At 45.3% G+C, this 21,300-nt stretch overlaps 1 protein-coding gene across 5 annotated transcripts in view; it reads left to right on the plus strand.

The window, feature by feature from the left end:
* LOC121279898 (protein kinase C delta type-like) overlaps positions 1-21,300 on the plus strand; it is a 59,407-nt gene that overhangs the window by 19,979 nt on the left and 18,128 nt on the right. For all 5 annotated transcript variants that reach the window (XM_041191431.1, XM_041191433.1, XM_041191430.1 and 2 more), the window contains exons 2-9: positions 2,682-2,815; positions 3,596-3,795; positions 4,297-4,357; positions 13,877-14,036; positions 14,763-14,794; positions 14,886-14,971; positions 19,656-19,785; positions 19,876-19,976. In XM_041191431.1, coding sequence (XP_041047365.1) covers positions 2,701-2,815; positions 3,596-3,795; positions 4,297-4,357; positions 13,877-14,036; positions 14,763-14,794; positions 14,886-14,971; positions 19,656-19,785; positions 19,876-19,976 — 885 coding nt within the window. In that variant the 5' untranslated portion in view covers positions 2,682-2,700. The remainder of the gene's footprint in view (positions 1-2,681; positions 2,816-3,595; positions 3,796-4,296; positions 4,358-13,876; positions 14,037-14,762; positions 14,795-14,885; positions 14,972-19,655; positions 19,786-19,875; positions 19,977-21,300) is intronic.

Here is a 21,300-nt window from a genome sequence, read left to right on the forward strand (position 1 = left end):
CAATGTAGAGGAGACCACTTTGGGAACAACAAATGCAGTAGACCAAATTGAAGGAGATGCAAGTGAAGCGCTGCTTCACCCAAGAGGAATGTTTGGGCCCTTAGACAGTGAGGAGTGAGGAGGTAAAGGGGCAGGTGTTGCAACTTCTATGATTGCGTGGAAAGGGGATGGTGTTGGGACGGATGGAAGAGTGTACTAGAGTGCCCCGGAGGGAGCGGTCCCTAAGGAATGCTGGTGGGGAATGGGGGGGCGGGTGAGGGGAAGATGTGGTTAGTGGTGGCATCATGCTGGAGTTGGCGGAAATAGCGGAGGATGATACTTTGAATGCGGAGGCTGGTGGGGTGATAAGTGAGGACAAGGGGGACCCAATCATGGTTCTGGGAGGGTGGGGAAGGTGTGAGGACAGAGGTGCGGGAGATGGGTCAGACACGGTTGAGGGCCCTGTCAACCACCGTGGGTGGAAAACTTCAGTTAAGGAAGAAGGAAGACATGTCAGAAGTGCTGCTTTGGAAAGTGACATCATTGGAACAAATGCAACAGAGACGAAGGAACTGAGAGAATGGGTTGGAGTCCTTACAGGAAGCAGGATGTGAGGAGCTGTTATCGCGGTAGCTGTGGGAGTCAGTAGGCTTGTATTGAATTTTGGTGGACAGTCTATAACCAGAAATGGAGACAGAGGTGTCAAGGAAGGGAAGGGAAGTGTCAGAGATGGACCATGTGAAGGTGATGGAGGGGTGAAAATTGAAAGCAAAATTGATTAAAAAAAAAATTTCCAGGCCCAGACGAGAGCATGAAGTGGCACTGAAACAGCCATGTACTGGAGAAAGAGTTACGGGAGGGGGCCTGAGTAGGGCTGGAACAAGGAATGTTCCACATACCCATAAAGAGATGGCCATAACTGGGACACATGCGGGTACCCATAGCTGCACCTTTTTATTTGGAAGAAGTGAGACAAGTTTAAGGGGAAATTGTTCAGCGAGAGGACAAGTTAGGTAGGTCAGGTGTTTCTCACATGTCGGTGCAGACTCAATGGGCCGAAGGGCCTCTTCTGCACTGTGAGATTCTGTGAAGTTCAGCCAGACGGAGGGTGGGGATTGTTCTGGCCTCTGTTCAAGGAAGAAGCAAAGAGCTCTCAGACCATCCCGGTGAAGGATGGAGATGTAGAGTGATTGGGAGTCCACATTGGACATAGACATGTTGGTGGATTGGGCAGACAAGTGGCAGATGAAGTTCAATGCAGAGAAGTGTGAGGTGATTCATTTTGGCAGCAAGGATATGGAGAGACAGTATAAAATAAAGGAAGAAACTTTAAAGGAGGTGCAGGAACAGAGGGGCCTCAGTGTATACACAAATAGGTCATTGAAGATGGCAGGGCATATTGAGAGAGCAGTTAATAAAGTATATGGTATCTTAGGTTTTATTAATTGGGGCATTGAGTACAAGAGTAAGGGGGTCATGTTAAATAAAACCAAAATACTGCGGATGCTGGAAATCTAAAACAAAAACAGAAAATGCTGGATAAACTGAGCAGGTCTAGCAGTATCTGTGGAGAGAGAAACAGAGTTAACATTTTGACCCTTCTTCAGCTCATGTTAAACTTTTATAAAACACTAGTTAGGCCTCATCTGGAGTACTGCGTCCAGTTCTGGGCACCATACTTGAGGAAGGATGTGAAAACATTAGAGAGAGTACAGAGGAGATTCACAGAATGATTCCCAGGATGAAGAACTGTAGCTATGAGGATAGATTGGAGAGGTTGGGACTGTTTCCTTGGAGAGAAGAAGGCTGAGGGGAGACTTGATAGAGATGTTCAAGATCCTGAGGGGTATGAACAGGGTAAGTAGTGAGAAACTTCCCACGCAAGAGGTTTTCAAAAGGGAATTGGATCGCTATCTGAAAAGAGCGAATGTGCAAGGTTACGGGGATAAAGTGGAGGGGGTGGGTGGTGGGATGGGGTAGAATGCTCTTCCAGTGCAGACTCGATAGGCTGAATGGCTCCTGCACTGTGAAGATTCTGTCCTTCCGTGGACTAATTTATTAGAGTTTTTTGAGGAAATAACAAGCAAGGTGGATAAAGGGGTACCTGTAGATATACAGTACTTGGATTTTCAGAAGGCATTTGATAAGGTCCACATGAAAGGTTACTACACAAGATAAGAGCACATGGTGTAGTGGGTAACAAATTAACATGGATAAAGGGGGTGATGGTGGTATCGTGGTAATGTCACTGAACTAGTAATTCAGAAGCCCAGGCTAATGCAAGACTGGTTAAATTTTAATAGACAACGGGGTCAAGAGTTATGGAGGGCAGACAAGAAAGTGGAGTTGAGACCACAACCAGATCATTCATGACCTTATTGAATGCCAGAGCAGACTCGAAAGGCTGAATAGTCCCCTCCTGCTCTGGCATTCAATAAGATCATGGCTGATCTGGTTGTGGTCTAAAGTCCTATGTTCCTATGGGTGCAGTACTAGTGGGGACCAATCTCTATTTCTAACTTTGCTCCCTGACCATGTTTAGATGGAAAATGCCAATGTTGGTGGTATATGGATGGATTCTGCCTTCAATGAAATAACCCGACTAATGTGAAGAACCTTAGCCTGGGTATAATTAATGTTTTGATTTTCACAGACATTCTTTTTGGGTTTTAATTGTTTGAATTTTGTTTCTCCTTATCCAGAGCCTCCGACATTTGAGTCATGGCTCCATTTCTTCGGCTCTCATTTAACTCCTACGAGGTGGGAACTGTGCTAAATTCAGCTGAAACTCAGCCGCCATTCATCGCTGTAAAGGTGAAGGAAGCCTTGACAACAGGTATGAAAGTTGCAGCTCTGAGATTCCAGGGAACCAGCACCCCATCCACACTGGGGCCCTGGGGGTGGGAGGGAACCCCCTATAATCCTCCCCCACCCCCAACAGCCTCTCCATGTGGTCCTGAAGAATGCGACCCATCCCTTTCCAGAGATTGGGGGATGGGGGTTCTGAGGCAGCTGGACTTGGGCAGTCTAATCCACTGATGGTACAGGACGTGATGTTTGGTGGCGAGCACCTGAGGTGCATCATTGGGTAGGGATGTGAAGGAGCAGCCAGTGTCCTGGGCTCCTTGAAGCATCTGTGGGTGTTGCAGGGAAGTCGCTGGCCTCACAACTAGAAATGTTCCCAGTCAAGCAAGACTAGTAACTGCAGTGTGAAGACATGATGTGGAGTGTAGAGGTCAGTGACATGCTCCCAATCAGTAACATCATGTGGTCTAAAGAGCAATGGCAAAATCATCATAATTGATATAAAATTAAATGGAAAAAAGTATTTTAGTTATTAAATTGGGGCAAAGAGATGAAAATGTGTGGACTGTTGCTGGGATCGTGCAGACAGATGGAAGCGACAAGTGAACCAGAGTGCTGATGTTTAAAATATCAGAATATGCGTATTTCATTGCTTTCTGTCAGAGCTCCAGTGGTTTAATTTCAATGGTTTGGGATAGTTGACCATGGGCTTGATTCCTAGTTATGTGCTATCCATGCAATGTAGCCACCTGTCACTGTCTCCCACTAGCACCCTCACTGCTGTTAAGCTGTGTTACTTGTCTTTGAGCAGAACGTGGGAAAACGTTGGTTCAGAAGAAGCCGACTATGTATCCAAACTGGAAGTCTTCCTTTGACGCTCACATATATGAGGGACGTGTGATCCAGATTGTGCTGATGAGGAGTGCAGAGGAGCCTCTCTCTGAGGTGACTGTGGGTGTCTCAGTCCTTGCAGAACGCTGCAAGAAAGGCAACGGCAAGGCAGAGTTCTGGGTAAGTGTGGTTTAGCTGCCTTTGTGCAGGCTGCATCAGGGACATTGCACAGAACAGTGTGACATCAGCAAGGAGGAGGAAGTTAAATCTGATATCTTCAAGAAAGCAGCACAGGTGAGTCAGCTGAAGAACCTACAGGGCAGAGGCCAGCAGACATTTCATTTAGTGCTCAACTCTCGAATTCTGATTCCATTGCTACATAACTGGTTAAACAGGAGCAAAAAATTGTGTCTGAGAGAGAATTGGCAGAAACGAGAATTTCTAAACCCTTGCTTTACAGACCCACAATGCTCCATACAGTTGAATTCGAAAATAACTGTGTCAGTCTATATTCCCATTGAACCAGTACTGTACCTGTCCTGGGAGTGTTTGATGGGGACAGTGTAGAGGGAGCTTTACTCTATATCTAACCCACACAATATTTGCCCGTTGTCCGAGCCCTGGTGTGACTGTGTGAGGGGATGTGACAATATTCACTGATGTGTTTCTCTCACTCCTCAGCTGGACCTGCAGCCCCAGGGGAAGGTGCTGATGGCAGTACAGCTGTTCCTGGAGGATTCGGGTAAGATACTGCTGGATTTGATGAATCCCTTTTAATTGTTCCTTTTCCCACTCTTCCTCAACGTACCTTCGTGGGATTAGAATTTGGGTAACCTGTTTTTGGAGTCAGTTAGTATAAAAGGCTGGTTGATGTCTCCTTTACTCCCATGGGTGCTGAACTATGGAATTGATTAGGGCTAGACAACTAGAAATCTGTTAAAGCCAGACATGTTTGGGTTCTGATTATGTTAATGAGTAGGTTTTGTAGAAAGTGAGTGAAACAGGCAAAAACTTGGCAATGTTAGGTGACATTATTCGCAGTGTTGCAGGGTGATTCACTTTGACTTTTGCACCATGTTCAGTCAGTGACCACTGTTGCCAGGCAATGAACTGTATACAGAAGAGAGTTTAAAGGGACAACCACGCAGATCTAGTGGACAATTTTCAGGCCCTGTCGGAGCCATCTTCCTGCATGTTCTTCCTACCCTCTGGTTTTTAGGAAGTTTGAATGAACTGTTCTGTCACTCTGACTACAAATTAGAATCCCAACTGTCTTGAGATTTCCAGAGCACCAGTGGGTTGTTCCCAGGATTGCCATGTGGGAGCTGGCAAATACTACACACCCACTGCCTCACTTGTTCCCAGATCTATAGATCTCACTTCATAGAATTACAGATTTGTTACAGCACAGAAGGAGGCCATTCATCCATCGTGTGTGCACTGGCTCTCCATAGGAACAATTTACCTATGCCACTCCAACACTTCCCCCTCTCCCCATAGCCCTGCACATTATTCCTTTTCAGATAATAATCCAATACACTCTTCATTCCTTGATTGAACCTGCCTCCACCACACTCTCGGGCTGTGCATTCGAGATCCTAACCACTTGCTGCGTGAGCAAGTTTTTCCTCATGTCACCATTGCTTCTTTTGTCAGCTAGCTTATATTTGTGCCCTCTCTTTCTCGATCCTTCTACCAATGGAAATGCTTTTTCCCCCTATCTACTCAGCCCAGACCCCTCATGATTTTGAATATCTCTGTTAAATCTCCTCTCAACCTTCTGTTCCCTAAGAACAGTCCAACTTCACCAATCTATGTAACTGAAATTCCTCATCCCTAGAACTATTCTTGTGAATCTTTCCCGTACTCTCTCTAATGCTTTCACATCTTTCCTAAAGTGTGGTGCCCAGAATTGGACTCAAAGCTCCACTTGAGGCTGAACTAACGTTTTAAGCAGACTTAATGTAACTTACTTGTTTTTATACTCTGTGCCCCTCTTTATAAAGCCCAGGTTGCCATATGCATTAATAACCATTCTCTCATCTGTACTGCCACCTTCAGTGATTTATGCAGATATACATCCACGTCCCTGTGCTCCTGTACCCCCTTTAGAACCATTAGAAAAGTTACAACACAGAAAGAGGCCATTCAGTCCATTGTGTATATCGGTTGAAAATAAAAAAAATAATAAAAACTAGCTGCCCATTCTAATCCCACTTTCCAGCAGCTGATCTGTAACCTTACAGGTTACTACACTTAAGATGCAGATCCAGGTGCCTTTTAAATAAGTTGAGGGTTTCTTGCCCCACCACCAAACCAGGCAGCGAATTCCAAATATCCACCATCCTCTGGGTGATGATGTTTTTCCTCATGTCCCCACTAATCTTTCTACTAATCACCTTAAATCTGTGCCCCTAGTAATCGACCTCTCCACGAGGGGAAACAGGGTATCCCTGTCTACTCTAACCAGGCCCCTCATTATCCTGTACGCCTCAATCAGGTCACCCCTCAGTCTCCCCAGTTCCAAGGAAAGCAACCCCAGCCTATCCAATCTTGCCTCATAGCTACAATTTCCCAGCCCTGGCAACATTCTTGTAAATCTTCTCTCTACTCTCTCCAGAGCAATTATGTCCTTCCTTAATGTGGCAACCAGAACTGTACACACAATTCCAGCTGTGGCCTAAACAGCGTTTTATACATGGCAAAGTGATGTTATCACTAGACTAGTACTCCAGATACGCAGGTTAATTCTCTGGGGACCTGGGTTCGAATCCCACCACAGCAGATGGTAAAATTTGAATTCACTGAAAAATTTGGAATTAAGTCTAATGATGACCATGAAACCATTGTCGAATGTTGTAAAAACCCATCTGGTTCACTAATGTCCTTTAGGGAAGGAAATCTGCCATCTTTACCTGGTCTGGCCTACATGTGACTTAATAATGTGATTGACTCTTAAACGCCCTCTGAAATGACCATTCAGTTCTTCAGGGCAATTAGGGATAGGCAATAAATGCTGGCCCACCCGGTGATGCCCACATCCCATGAATGAATTTTTAAAAAAAAATCATTATATCCTTGCTTTTGTATCCAATACCTCATGCAATAAAGTATTCTATATGCTTTCTTTACCACCTCATTCACCTGTCCTGCCACCTTCAGGGACCTGTGGACGTGCACTCCAAGGTCTCTCCCTTCCTCTACCCCTCTTAATACTCTCCCATTTATTGTGTATCCTCTAGCTTTGTTTGCCCTCCCCAAATGCATAACCTCACACTTCTCAGCCTTGAATTCCATTTGACAATTTTCTGCACTCTCAACCAAACCATTGATATCACTCAGGAGACACCAGCTACCCTTTTCACCATCAATTACACAGCCATTTTTTGTGTCATCTGCAAATTTCCTGATCATGCCACCCACATTTAAGTCCAAATCATTAATATATTCAGCAATTTGCAAGGGACCCAATACTGAGCCCTATGGAATGCCACTGGAAACCATTTTCCATTTGCAAAAACATCCATCAACCATTACTCTTTGTTTCCTGTTGTTGTGCCAATTTTGAATCCAACTCACCACTTTTGCCTGTATCCCAAAGGCTTTTACTTTTCTGACCAGGCTGCCATATGGGACCTTGCCAGATGCTTTACTAAAATCCATGTGGACAACATCCACTGGACTACCCTCATCAATCCTCTTAGTTATTTCTTCAAAAAATTTGATTTAAATTAGTAAGATAGGACTTTTCCCTAACAAAACCATGCTGACTATCCCTGATTATCCATCCCTTCCTAAGTGACAGTTTACCCTGTATCTCAGAATTGATTCCAATAATTTTCCCACCACCAAAGTCAGACTGACCAGCCTATAATTATTATAGAATATTATTATTAATAGAATTTTTTGAGGAAGTAACAAGGAGGATTGAGCAGCTCTTTTTCTGGCCAGCACAGGTATGATGGGCTGAATAGCTGTTATGGCAGGTGGATGGTAAATGCCAAGCTGCTCAAATCCCAAAGGGAAACATGAAACAATTGCCACAACTGATTTGCAAGTTGTATAAATTTAGACGTGTGTCTTGAATTCAGTAGTAATAAGACCACCGAGTCTTATAGGTTTCTTACAAAACTAAATTAAACCTTTATTAGTAAAAGAAGTTAATTTAAGTACACACATACATCTACAAATTACTAAGATAACTTCTAAATCCCCTGGTTAACCTAACTCCCAGTTACACTTTTGTTAATGCAACAGTAAGACAGATTTTAAAAGACCTAGACAAAGGAACGCAGTACCCCGAACAATCCAATCCAATTCAAAGTGAGTTTTCTTAACTTCAGTTCGTTGTAGACAGCAGCTTGAGGCTTAGATGAGTCGAGTGAACCTTCTCTGAACTGCTTCTAACACAATTATATCTTTTTTTTACCCCATTGAAATTGGCTTTCCCCCAGTTCATTATTCTTACCCTGGATTTCTCCTTGTCCTTTTCCATAGCTAACCCAAACCTGTATGATACAATGAGCCTCCCAAATGTTCTCCAACTGACCCTAGATCCACTTAACCCACCTCATTCCCAAGAACCAGGTCTAGTAGTGCCTCATTTCTCAATGGACTGGAAACATACTGCTGAAGGAAACTTTCCTGAACACATCTAGGAACTCTTGCCCCTCTCTGCCCCAGTCTACATTCAGATAATCAAAGTCTCCCATTATAGCTACTCTATAATTCTTGCACTTCTCTGAAATTTCCTTGAAAATTTGTTCCTCTACATTTTTCCCACTGGTGAGTGGTTTATAGACGACACCGAGCAATGCAATTGCACCTTTTCTATTTCTCCTTAGTCCTGTGTAGAGGGAGCTTTACTCTGTATCTAACCCTGTGCTGTAGCTGCCCTGGGAATGTTTGACAGGGACAGTGTAGAGGGAGCCCTACTCTAAGTTTGCTGACGACATGAAACTTGATGGGAATGAGAGTGATGAGGAGGAATTGAAGAGGCTTCAAGGCGATTTAGACAGGCTGAGTGAGTGGGCAAATACATGACAGATGCAGTAGAACATGGATAAGTGTGAAGTTATCCATTTCAACGGAAAAAACAGAATGACTGAGTATTATTTAAATGTGATAGATTGGGAAGTGTTGACGTACAACAAGTGTCAGACAATGACCATTTCCAACAGGAGAGATTCTTACCATTGCCCCTTGATAATCAATGGCATTACCATCACTGAATCCCCCACTATCAACATCCTGGGAGTTACCATTGACCAGAAACTGAACTGGACTAGCCATATAAATACTGTGGCTACAAGAATAGGTCAGAGGCTAAGAATCCTGTGGTGAGTAACTCACCACCTGCTTCCTCAAAGCCTGGCCACCATCTACAAGGCGCAAGTCAGGACTGTGGTAGAATACTTCTCACTTGCCTGGATGAGTGCAGCTCCCACAATACTCAAGAAGCTTGACACCATCCAGGACAAAGCAGCCTGCTTGATTGGCACCATATCCACAAACATTCACTCCTTCCACCACTGACACACAGTAGCAGCAGTGTGTATCATTTACAAGATGCGCTGCAGGAATTCACCAAGGCTCCTTCAACAGCACCTTCCAAACCCACGACCACTACCATCTAGAAGGACAAGGGCAGTAGATATGGGAACACCACCGCCTGGAAGTTCCCTCCAAGCCACTCGCCACCCTGACTTGGAAATATATTGTCGTTCCTTCACTGTCACTGGGTCAAAATCTTGGAACTCCCTTTTTAACAACACTGTGGGTGCGCCTACACTACAGGGACGCAGCAGTTCAAGAAGGCAGCTCACCACCACTTTCTGAGGGCAGCTAGGGATGGGCAATAAATGCTGACTCAGCCAACGAAGCCCACATCCTGTGAGTGAATTTTTTAAAAAAAAGTTGCCATAGAGGGAGTGCAGCAAAGGTTCACCAGACTGATTCCTGGGATGGCACGATTGTTGTATGAGGAGAGACTGGGCCGATCAGGTCTGTATTCACTGGAGTTTAGAAGAATAAAAGGGGATCTGAATGAAATGTATAAAATTCTGACAGGGATGGACAGACTGAATGCAGGGATGATGTTTCCTCTGGCTGGTGGTGTCTAGAACAAGGGGTCACAGTCTCAGGATACAGGGTAGACCATTTAGGTCTGAGATGAGGAGAACTTCTTCACTCAGAGGGTGGTGAACCTGTGGAATTCTCTACCACAGAGGCTGTGGAGGCCAAATCACTGAATGTATTTGAGGAGAAAATAGATGGATTTCTACACGCTAAAGGCATCAAGGGGTATGGGGAGAGAGCCGGAGTACGGTGTTGAGATAGAGGATCAGCTATGATTATATTGAATGGCGGAGCAGGCTCGAAGGGCCAAATGACCTACTCCTGCTATTTTCTATGTTTCTATATCTCACCCTATGCTGTACCTAACTCTGTGTTGGCAATGTTGACACAGCTTTCGGAATGTGTGCAATTTGGAACACTACATTTCTTTGCTGACTGCTGGATGAGTGATTATTTTCAGCAGTACCAGATGATTGGTGATGAATAGATTGCTGAAAGAAAGGGCTGATAGTGGAGATGAGGAACCAATCGTCTTACTGACAGTTGGCCACACCACCTGGCCCAGGGCCATGTTGCAATGGTAATAACTGCCTTTGGATCAGAATAACATGTTGTAAAACCTGAATGACTGGCCTCAGTCCTGGCCTGTTTTAAGCATTGAATCCCAATCTTGACTTGCAGTAAATTATTACATTCTCACTGTACTGGGTTGAGCTGATTGATGGATGAGGAGAGTGTTGGCTACATTGGCAGGATTTGGTGACACCGAGGATTTGGGGAAAAGGCGATGCCCTAGTAGGAGGGGTTACTGGGATTGTGGGCAATGTTCTCAAAGTGGCACAGTTGGATAGCAATCGGGAATGTGCTGCTCAGTGAACAAACAGGTCGAGCTCAAGTACGTTCCCCTTAAGATGCACACATGCTTGTGTATGCGGCCATCTTAAAGGGACTGCACAGTGTGATTTGCTGGCCGCGCAGTGCATTCAGAAGTTAGAGGGAACATTGTGTGTGGGAGCAAGTTCCTGTGTAACCCTGATTCAGGAGGAGTAGAGATGAAATACACCATTACCTTCTGGGCCCTGATCTCCAATTGTTACAGGATTTTGACAGTTGCTGACCGACTGACCCTTGTGCTAGTCATGCTAGTGGATGAGTTGCCAAAGCATCTAACAACATAGGAACAGGAGGAGGCCATTCAGTCCTCTGACTGTTTGGTCTTTGTTCCTTATCCAACCATGATCGTATTGAATGGTGGAGCAGGCTGAAGGGTGGTATGGTCTACTCCTGCTCCTATTTCTCATGTTCTTAACCCTTGATATCCTTATCCAACAAAAAACATTTGATCTGTCTTGAAATTCACAATTAACCCCCAGCCTCAACAACTTTTTGAGGCAGAGTGTTCTACATTCCCATGCCCCTTTGTGTGAAAAAGTGCTTCCTGACATCCCCCTGAGCAGCTGGCTCTAATTTTGACCCCTTGTCCTAGGTTGTCCCATGAGAGGAAATAGTTTCTCTCTCTCTCTCTATCTCTGCCCTCACAAAACCCTTAACCAGTCAATAATTTATTGGTTGTCACACTGGTTTGTTAGTTTTTTTATTCATTCACATGATGTGGGCTTTGCTGGCTGGGCCAGCATTTATTGCCCATCCCTATTTACCCCTTGAGAAGGTGGTGGTGAGCTGCCTTCTTGAACCGCTGCAGTCCATGTGGTGTAGGTACACCCACAGTGCTGTTAGGGAGGGAGTTCCAGGATTTTGACCCAGCGACAGTGAAGGAATGGTGATATATTTCCAAGTCAGGGTGGTGAGTGACTTGGAGGGGAACTTCCAGGTGGTGATGTTCCCATGTGTCTGCTGCCCTTGTCCTTCTAAATGTTAGCGGTCATCGGTTTGGAAGGTGCTGTCGAAGAAGCCTTGGTGAGTTCCTGCAGTGCATCTTGTAGATGGTACACACACTGCTGCTACTGTGTGTCGGTGGCAGAGGGAGTGAATGTTTTGTGGAAGGAGTGGCGGAGGGAGTGAATGTTTTGAGGAACGGGTGCCGATCAAGCGGGGCTGGTTAGAGTTGAGGAAGGAGCTGCCGATCGAGTGGGGCTGGTTAGGGTTGAGGAAGGAGTTGCTGATCGAGCGGGGCTGGTTAGGGTTGAGGAAGGAGTTGCTGATCGAGCGGGGCTGGTTAGGGTTGAGGAAGGAGTTGCCGATCGAGTGGGGCTGGTTAGGGTTGAGGAAGGAGTTGCCGATCAAGCGGGGCTGGTTCGGGTTGAGGAAGGAGTTGCCGATCGAGTGGGGCTGTTTAGGGTTGAGGAAGGAGTTGCCAATCGAGTGGGGCTGGTTAGGGTTGAGGAAGGAGTTGCCGATCGAGTGGGGCTGGTTAGGGTTGAGGAAGGAGTTGCCAATCGAGTGGGGCTGGTTAGGGTTGAGGAAGGAGTTGCTGATCGAGTGGGGCTGGTTAGGGTTGAGGAAGGAGTTACCGATCGAGCAGGGCTGGTTAGGGTTGAGGAAGGAGTTGCCAATCGAGTGGGGCTGGTTAGGGTTGAGGAAGGAGTTGCTGATCGAGTGGGGCTGGTTAGGGTTGAGGAAGGAGTTGCCGATCGAGTGGGGATGGTTAAGGTTGAGGAAGGAGTTGTCGATCGAGTGGGGCTGTTTAGGGTTGAGGAAGGAGTTGCCGATCGAGCGGGGCTGGTTAGGGTTGAGGAAGGAGTTGCTGATCGAGCGGGGCTGGTTAGGGTTGAGGAAGGAGTTGCCGATCGAGCGGGGCTGGTTCGGGTTGAGGAAGGAGTTGCTGATCGAGTGGGGCTGGTTAGGGTTGAGGAAGGAGTTGCCGATGGAGTGGGGCTGGTTAAGGTTGAGGAAGGAGTTGCCGATGGAGTCGGGCTGGTTCGGGTTGAGGAAGGAGTTGCCGATCGAGTGGGGCTGGTTAGGGTTGAGGAAGGAGTTGCCGATCAAGCGGGGCTGGTTAGGGTTGAGGAAGGAGTTGCCGATCGAGCGGGGCTGGTTAGGGTTGAGGAAGGAGTTGTCAATCGAGTGGGGCTGGTTAGCGTTGAGGAAGGAGTTGCTGATCGAGTGGGGCTGGTTAGGGTTGAGGAAGGAGTTGTCAATCGAGTGGGGCTGGTTAGGGTTGAGGAAGGAGTTGCCGATCGAGCGGGGCTGGTTAAGGTTGAGGAAGGAGTTGTCAATCGAGTGGGGCTGGTTAGGGTTGAGGAAGGAGTTGTCAATCGAGTTGGGCTGGTTAGGGTTGAGGAAGGAGTTGCTGATCGAGCGGGGCTGGTTAAGGTTGAGGAAGGAGTTGTCAATCGAGTGGGGCTGGTTAGGGTTGAGGAAGGAGTTGCCGATCGAGTGGGGCTGGTTAGGGTTGAGGAAGGAGTTGCCGATCGAGCGGGGCTGGTTAGGGTTGAGGAAGGAGTTGCCGATCGAGTGGGGCTGGTTCGGGTTGAGGAAGGAGTTGTCAATCGAGTGGGGCTGGTTATGGTTGAGGAAGGAGCTGCCGATCGAGCGGGGCTGGTTCGGGTTGAGGAAGGAGTTGTCAATCGAGTGGGGCTGGTTAGGGTTGAGGAAGGAGTTGCCGATCGAGTGGGGCTGGTTAGGGTTGAGGAAGGAGTTGTCAATTGAGTGGGGCTGGTTATGGTTGAGGAAGGAGTTGTCGATCGAGCGGGGCTGGTTCGGGTTGAGGAAGGAGTTGTCAATCGAGTGGGGCTGGTTAGGGTTGAGGAAGGAGTTGTCAATCGAGTGGGGCTGGTTAGGGTTGAGGAAGGAGTTGCCGATCGAGTGGGGCTGGTTAGGGTTGAGGAAGGACTGGTTTGGTGTGAGATTGGAGTCCCACAGACTCGTTCTTTCCCCACTCCCAGTTCACCTCTCTCAATAACCCTGGGCAGGTTTGATGACATGATTAAACAAGTTGGATTTTGTGACAATTCGACAATAACCCCGGGCAGGTTTAATGACATGAGTGAAACAGTTGGATTTTGTGACAATTCGACAACTTCATGGTCTGTTTATTTCTAAATTTATTTTTAACCTGAATAAAAGCTCTGAATTCTTTGTGGTGAGATTAGAGCTCTTGTCCTCTGGATTATCAGTTCCATAAGGCAATCTTTACACAACTGACCCTGACTCCAAGACTGTCCCCCACTCAGCAGTGTCTGGAGAACAGTGTTCCTGATGCTGCTGTTCTTTGTGCCCACAGATTGTCACCAGTCTGTGAGGGAGGAGGATGGTGCGGTGACTTTGAATCGGCGTCGTGGGGCAATCAAGCAGGCAAAAATCCACTACATCAAGAACCATGAGTTCACCGCAACCTTCTTTCGGCAACCCACCTTCTGCTCTGTGTGCCGGGATTTTGTCTGGTAAGGATTGTGGTGCAGAGCAGGTGTGACCAGAACTCTGCTTAGCAGTGTGTGTGGTCAATGGAAAATCAGCAGATCCTATTGGCTGGGGCAGGGGTGTGGATGGGGGCGGTTGAGAGAGGGGACTGGGGCAAGTAGACAGGAGCAGGAGAGTTGGCTTCATTGGGGGATAGAATGGGCCAGGGGTCACAGCTGCTGGGGGCACAGATGTGAACTTTGGCGCTCACAGTGCCATTGGTTCCGTTCCCTCTGGGAGCAATGTGTCCATATTTTTATGCATTCCAGATCCCGTTTCCAGACCTGAGACATGGAATTCAGGGTGAGTGCTTCAATCACTGTTTTTGGATTCTCCTCTTTACTTGCTTTGTGTCTGCACATCACTGCATAGCCATTGGGATATCAGCCCAGCCCTCTCCTGCCTCACTTGCTTTAGGGCTCTCCTGCCAGCAGGGCTCTTTACCCCAACCCTGCTCCCTCCCCACCCCCATGACTCTTTCTCCAGCCCTCCCCCACCAGCCACCCCCCACCACTGCGCCAAACGGCTGGTGTTGTTCTTCCCCCTGCTCTGGGTTAGCCCATCCCACCTGAGGATAGTGGTCTGTACAGGGCTGCCTCAGGGCAGTGCCTTCAAATTTGGCGTGGGGGGTATGGTGGCAGGGAAAACTGTTGGGGTGCGTGTGCGTGTGTGTTTACTGCAATTTGCTCAGTGTTAATTCTCCTCCACAGGGGCCTGAACAAACAGGGATACCAGTGTCGACGTGAGTATTACCTCAACATTGACTAAGACACAGTCCTTGCACCCCACACACTGTCACTTGGCTTTTAACCCTGTCTGTAATTTCCTTGCAGAGTGTAACGCTGCAATCCATAAGAAATGTATCGATAAAATCATCGGCCGCTGTACAGGCACTGCCACCAACAGCAGGGACACAGTGGTAAGAACTGCAGGAGCCTGACCTCTGCCAATGCTCTTGTGTGTGCACCCCCCTCCCCCCAGCAGCCCTTTGACACACCTCGTCCCCCTCCCCCACGCCCCTCTCCTGTAATGAAACCTAACTTTTCTACTAAGGAAATTAAAGACATGCTATTTGCATCGGGGGGCAGGAATATAGAAGACGTAAAGCTAATTTGTTAAAGCACCAAAGGTTAAAAATCCTGCTGAACGATGCAGCAATAAGGGTTAAAGTGTACACTAAACTTATAGAGGCAATAAGTGATAGAAGTGCAGAAGGACACCGTCTCAGCTGATAGTGAGTCTACCTTTAACGAGGGTTTTCAATGAAGTCATTAATGAAGATTTAAAGTTGTTGGGAAAAAGACAAAAACATTTTCATTTGTACATTTGGCAACTAGGTTTAACCAGATGACAACAATACATAGTAAAGAGAAGAAAACAAGTGTGGATAAGGTAATGGAAAGGTAAATAGGTACTGGACTGGTGTCACTGGCAGAATTCCTCACTAATAATGGGGGGGGAGGTGGAATTTGCTAATGAAAAATTTAGGGACATGTGCAGAAACATGAATATAATAGTTATATATATGACAGCAGAAAGCCCTTGTGGCAAAGGAGTGTGTGAAAGGCATCATGGTGATAGATGAGATGCTTCGTAAAATTCTGGCAGATCAATCAAGCTGTAAATTAACGTCTGTCCTAGCATGGGCTGTCCATGTCAAGAGACCACTGCAGATGGTCGGGCGCTATAGTCCACATCAGTTGGTTTTTGGTAGAAATCCAAAAATTCCTTCAGTTATAAGTAATCATCCCCCAGTTTGGGAGGGAACTAAGGTGAGCTGCACTTTTTCTGAGCATTTCAATGTACTGCACATGGGCATAAGGGCATTCATTCAAGCCAAAGTTTCAGAAAGAATTCGGCAAAACACAATATACAGCCATTGGAAATGACCTTCAATCAGGGAGACATGGTATCTTATAAAAGAGAAGGCCTTAGAGTGGAAAGGCCTGGGAAAGGTTATAGGCAAAGGTGGTCAAACAGTCATTTTACAGCATGGGAACCAGACTATTCAGGAACACTCATTGAGGTTATTTGGCATGGACTACAAACTTGCAGATCCAGAAATGGTTATAGAAAGTGATGAGGAACCATGTACTTCTCATACCTCTATGTTGCACAATTGTGAGGACTAGATTGCTGCCATTGACAGGGTGTCTGAAGATGGACACTAATTCTGACGAGCAAGATGAGGCAATTTGCATCAGAGGACAACTGCCAAAAGCTAGCATTAGAGTTACATATTTGCCAAAAGGGGCCGATCGATGGAGGGATGCAACGATTATAGGTACAGCAGAGAAAGCCACAGGAAAATACAAAAACTGGTTAAATGTACAAATTAAGAAGCAGGGGGTTAGGCCCAAGGATTGGAAACTTGAAGTACAAAAATGGAAAGCAAGAAAATGCAGTGAGAGTTCAGACAGTGGGTCTGGGAATGAACATGCCCCTAGGAAGAAATCGCAAACTGTTGAAAGAGAATCTGTTAATAGGAGGGCCAGAGCAGTAGCAGTCCAGGACATGATAGAAGGCAAGCTAGAGGACAAAGTTTAACGAGGTCAAGCAATATGGCATAGACCAGGAATGCTACAAGGAGCAGAAGCCCATGTGATCAAGAATTTTTAGTGGCTATGAAACAAATTAAAAGACAAGTTAATAAATGAAGCCAAACAGCAAGAATGACACAGCTGGAGAAAATTTGGGATGAACACAGAGATGCTGGATAGGGGACAGCCTGCCCTATCACATAGATGGATTTGCATGGTAAAGGTGCTCCCTGGTGGGACTTAAAAGGTGAAGGCCAGACTAGTGGCATGAGGTTTTGAAGAAAATTGGGTAACCGAGGTATGAGAACAGATTCATCTATGGCAGGAAAGGTAATTTTGAAGATGGTCTTGGCTCTGTGAGCAAAAGATTCTTGGGAATGCAAATCATTTGATATTAAAGCTGCTTTTTTTGCAGAAAGACCAGCTTCAAAGGGAAGATTTTCTTCCCCTTCCAAAGGAGGCACCAAACACAGAAGGGACATTCTGGGAGTTAAATACATGCGTATGTGGTTTTATAGTCGCTTCCAGAGCTTGGTATTTCTCAGTGAGGCCCATTTTACTAAAATTGGGCTGTCCCCAGTTGAAAGCAGACTCTGCAATGTTTTATTGACATCATGGGGGGAAGCTTTCAGACATCTTCATGATGCATGTAGACAACTTTTTGTGGGATGGGAGTAACAAATCTGAAAAGATTGTCATTAATGGGCTTAGAACAGAGTTCATTGGAAGTTAGACTTCTGGGGCTTTGAAATACATGGATTGAATGTCGCTTTGCATCAGCAATCCTGTTTAGAGAATGTTAATCCCATCGCAGTTAGTCACGGTAGGGCGTCACACAAAGATACAGCAGCTTCCAAAACTGAAGTGGAGGAACTGAGAAGTCTAACTGGGCAACTGAACTGGATGGGAATACAAGGCCAGATATCAGTTTTGATTTTTGATGTTTTAGAATTAAGTAATATAACGAACAATCTTAAGATTAAAGATGTTATTTGGGAAAACAAAACATTGGAAAGATTAAAAATAGAGCACTGTATCTTGAAATTCCCATCTTTGGATGATGCTAGGAATATGAAACTAATTATTTTTACTGACGTCTCTTATGCAAACCTCTGTGATGGGTTTTCAAATGCTGGAGGATTTATAATATTTCTCATGGGGGGAAAAGAGGTAAATGTTGCCCTTTGGCATGAGGAGCTAAAAAGATACAGAGAGTATTGAGTACTTTGGCAGCAGAAATTCTTGCCCTTCTTAAGGCAGTAGACATGGCATTCTTTGTATCAAAGATACTAGAAGGGATCCTATATAAAAGATGATTCAGGAACAATGCCTATTGAATGTAACATAGACAATAGGTCACTTCGGGATAATGTGCAATCTACATAGTACGTTAATGAGAAAAGATTATAAATCGATATTGTGAGTTTAAAATAAATACTAGAGAACAAGGAAATCTCCAAGCTCAAATGGGTTGATACCATCAATTGTCTGATTGTTTCACAAAAAGAGGTTCCAACTCTAAGAAATTGTTGGAGATTCTCAGAGAGATGTCTATTGATATGAAGAGCTATGAAAGAATTTTTTTAGGACATTTTTATACGTCATCTCTGTTTATTTCAAGAAAGGGAACAGGGAAGGTTGATTGTATGGAATATAAACTTTGATTGTATGATATAATTTTTTTGATGATTGTATTATATAGAATGAAAAAGGATCATTTTTACTTTGTTCCTCTTAAGGATTACTTTGGAACGTGTTAGGATAGGGAATAGTTAATAGTCAACAGGTGATTAGGTTAGTAATTAGAGGTTAATTGCTTAAGTACATCGCTGGGTGCATATAAAGGGGAAACGGTGCCCCTTCCGTAGCTTTGTTCAGGGCTGGGTGTCTCTGGACACGGAGCATGTGGTGTCCACTGGTGTGCTTGAGGCCTTCTGTGACCAGTGAGCACCACGGGGGCTGGGGTGTGTCATTGACCCCCAGAACCATGTTTTATTTTGAGTTTGATAAGTTTCCTTTTGAGGTTTTAGTTTTTAGTTGCAGCGTCCCTTTAAGGGACTACCTCCTTATTTGATTTGTTCATTTATTGACTGGTTTAATTTGTTTTGGTCAAAACAGTAAACAGCCCCTCTTCCTCAGCTATGCCGGTTGCCCTTGGAGAGGGAACACTGGGAGCTGCCAACATGCATGAGGCTTTCTGTGACTGGTGGGCATGGTGGGGGCTGAGGTGCATCATTGACCCCCACAACAATGTTTTGATTTAATTTTGATAAGTTCCCTTTAAGATTTTAGTCCTTTGTTACAGTGCCCCTATAAGGGGCTATCCCCTTCATTTGTTTTGTTAATTTAGATTTGCTGATTTGTTCATTTTGTTTTTACTTGAGTTTAAAGGTGGCGTTTTATGTTAGTTGTAATAAAGCCCTTTCTGGAAGAAGTTAAGGCTGCGTTCCTTTCTTTCTTACCAACTTGCAATTGGAATTTTACATGTGCCCCTCTCTTTTGGGCCCCCCCCTGTGCCCCTCCCCCAGTTCTCCCCTCCAGCCGGTACATTATGATTACCGTGGAGGCCAGTTGGCCAGAGTTTGGCTCTGTGTGTCTTTACAATGTCCGTGTCTTGTTCTGTGATATTTGGCTTTGCAGAATAAAGACCCTGTACCACTGTCATCGTATGATGGAAATTGTTTTACTTGTTCATGCGATGTGGTGTCGCTTGGCAAAACAAGCATTTATTAGTCCTCTAATTGCCCCTGGGAGCTGATGATGAGTGACCTTTTTCAGAACTGAGTGACTTTTTGGGTCACTTCAGAGGATCGTTAGGAATCAACACATTGTGTGTCTGGAGTCACGTGTAGGCCAGACCAGGTAAGGGCAGCAAATTTCCTTCCCTAAAGGGTATTAATGAACCAGATGGGTTTTTAACGACAGCCTAGTAATTTATTGATCATCTTATGCTGTTCCTGTGTTGATACACTGTGCCCTTATGTTGCCTTACAATGTCTCTATGGTTGTACAATATCAGCAATCTGATGATGGTTGCTGTCATGATAACACTTTGTTCTCCAGTTCCAGAAGGAGCGTTTCAACATTGATGTTCCACACAGGTTTAGAGTGAACAACTACATGAGCCCAACGTTTTGTGATCACTGTGGGAGCTTGTTGTGGGGGCTGGTCAAACAAGGACTCAAATGTGATGGTGCGGCTTTCACCTGCTTCCAAAATACAGCAGATTTCTCTGTATCACACTCTGCTTCACTCAGTAAACATGTTTCTCTTCCTGCTACAGAATGTATGATGAATGTGCACCACAAATGTCAGTCCAAAGTGGCCAATCTCTGTGGAATCAACCAGAAACTGATGGCTGAGGCACTCAGCCAGATCAACATGGTAAGGAAAACCTGGTTGCTAGAGATCTTGATGTCCAGCACCAGTTATCTATGAACATTGATTTCTAAGGCTGCAGAGAAAATCAGATTTTACATCTATATCAATTACAGTGACAGCAACAGTGGGGCAATTGTGAGACACGGGTCTGGAGACAGGGATGTGTGCCAGCTGAGGTTGAGGAGTTCACCCTCTGTCTCTCTCATGCTCTCACTGTTACTAACTGTCTCTTCTGTTTGTATGTTAGTCGGAATTATTCAGCTCAGAGAGGTGCCTGTGACAACTCTTTGCGAGAGTTATCCAATAATCCCACTTTGTACCCCCCCCACTCTTTTCCCATAGTCCTTTGTATTCCAATTTAACTTGCTGCATAATCATAGAATCTTAGGATCACAGCATAGTTACAGCACAAAAGGAGACAATCCAGTCGGCCGTTTCCATGCTGGCTCTCTGAAGGAGCAATTAATGCCATTCCCCTGTCTTCTCCCCTGCATATTCTTCCTTTTAAGATAATCCAATTCCCTTTTGTATACCTCGATTGAACCTGCCTCTCTCAGGCAGAACATTCCAGATCCTAACCACTCACTGTGTAAAAGTTTTTCCTCATGTTGCCATTGCTTCTTTTGCCAATTACTTTAAACCTGTGCCCTCTGGCTCTCTATCCTTCCACCAATGGGAACACTGCCCAGAACCTTCATGGTTTTGAATACCACTATCAAACCTCCTCTCAAGCTTCTCTTCTTCAAGGAAAACAGTCCCTGCTTCTTCAATTTATCTAAATTTAACACAACTTCCTTGCTTTTGTACTCTATTCTCCTATTGATATTGTATGGTTTATTAACCACACACTCAGCCTGTCCCGCCACCTTCAATGATTTATGCAAATATAAACCCAGGTCCCTCTGCTCCTGCACCCCCTTTAAAATTTTACCCTTTATTTTATATTGTCTTCCTGCATTCTTCCTACAAAATGAATCACTTCACACTTCTCTGCATTAAGTTTTATCTGCCACTTCTCTGCCCATTCTGACTATGTACTTTTGAAGCCCTACACTATCCTCACAGTTTGCATTGCCTGCAAGCTTTGTATCATCTGCAAATTTTGAAATTGTGCCCTGTATACTGAAGTCTAGGTTGTGAATGTACTTCAGGAAGAGCAGGGGTCAAGGTACCAATCCAAGGAACTCCACTATAAACCTTCCTCTAGTCTGAAAAACATTCATTAACCACTACTATCTGTTTCCTCTCACTCAGCCAATTTTGTATCCATGTCCCTTTAATTCCATGAGCTCTAACTTTGCTTACAAGTTTGTTGTGTGGCACTTTA

Source organism: Carcharodon carcharias, chromosome 7 (assembly GCF_017639515.1).
Source record: "Carcharodon carcharias isolate sCarCar2 chromosome 7, sCarCar2.pri, whole genome shotgun sequence".
NCBI lineage: Eukaryota > Metazoa > Chordata > Chondrichthyes > Lamniformes > Lamnidae > Carcharodon > Carcharodon carcharias.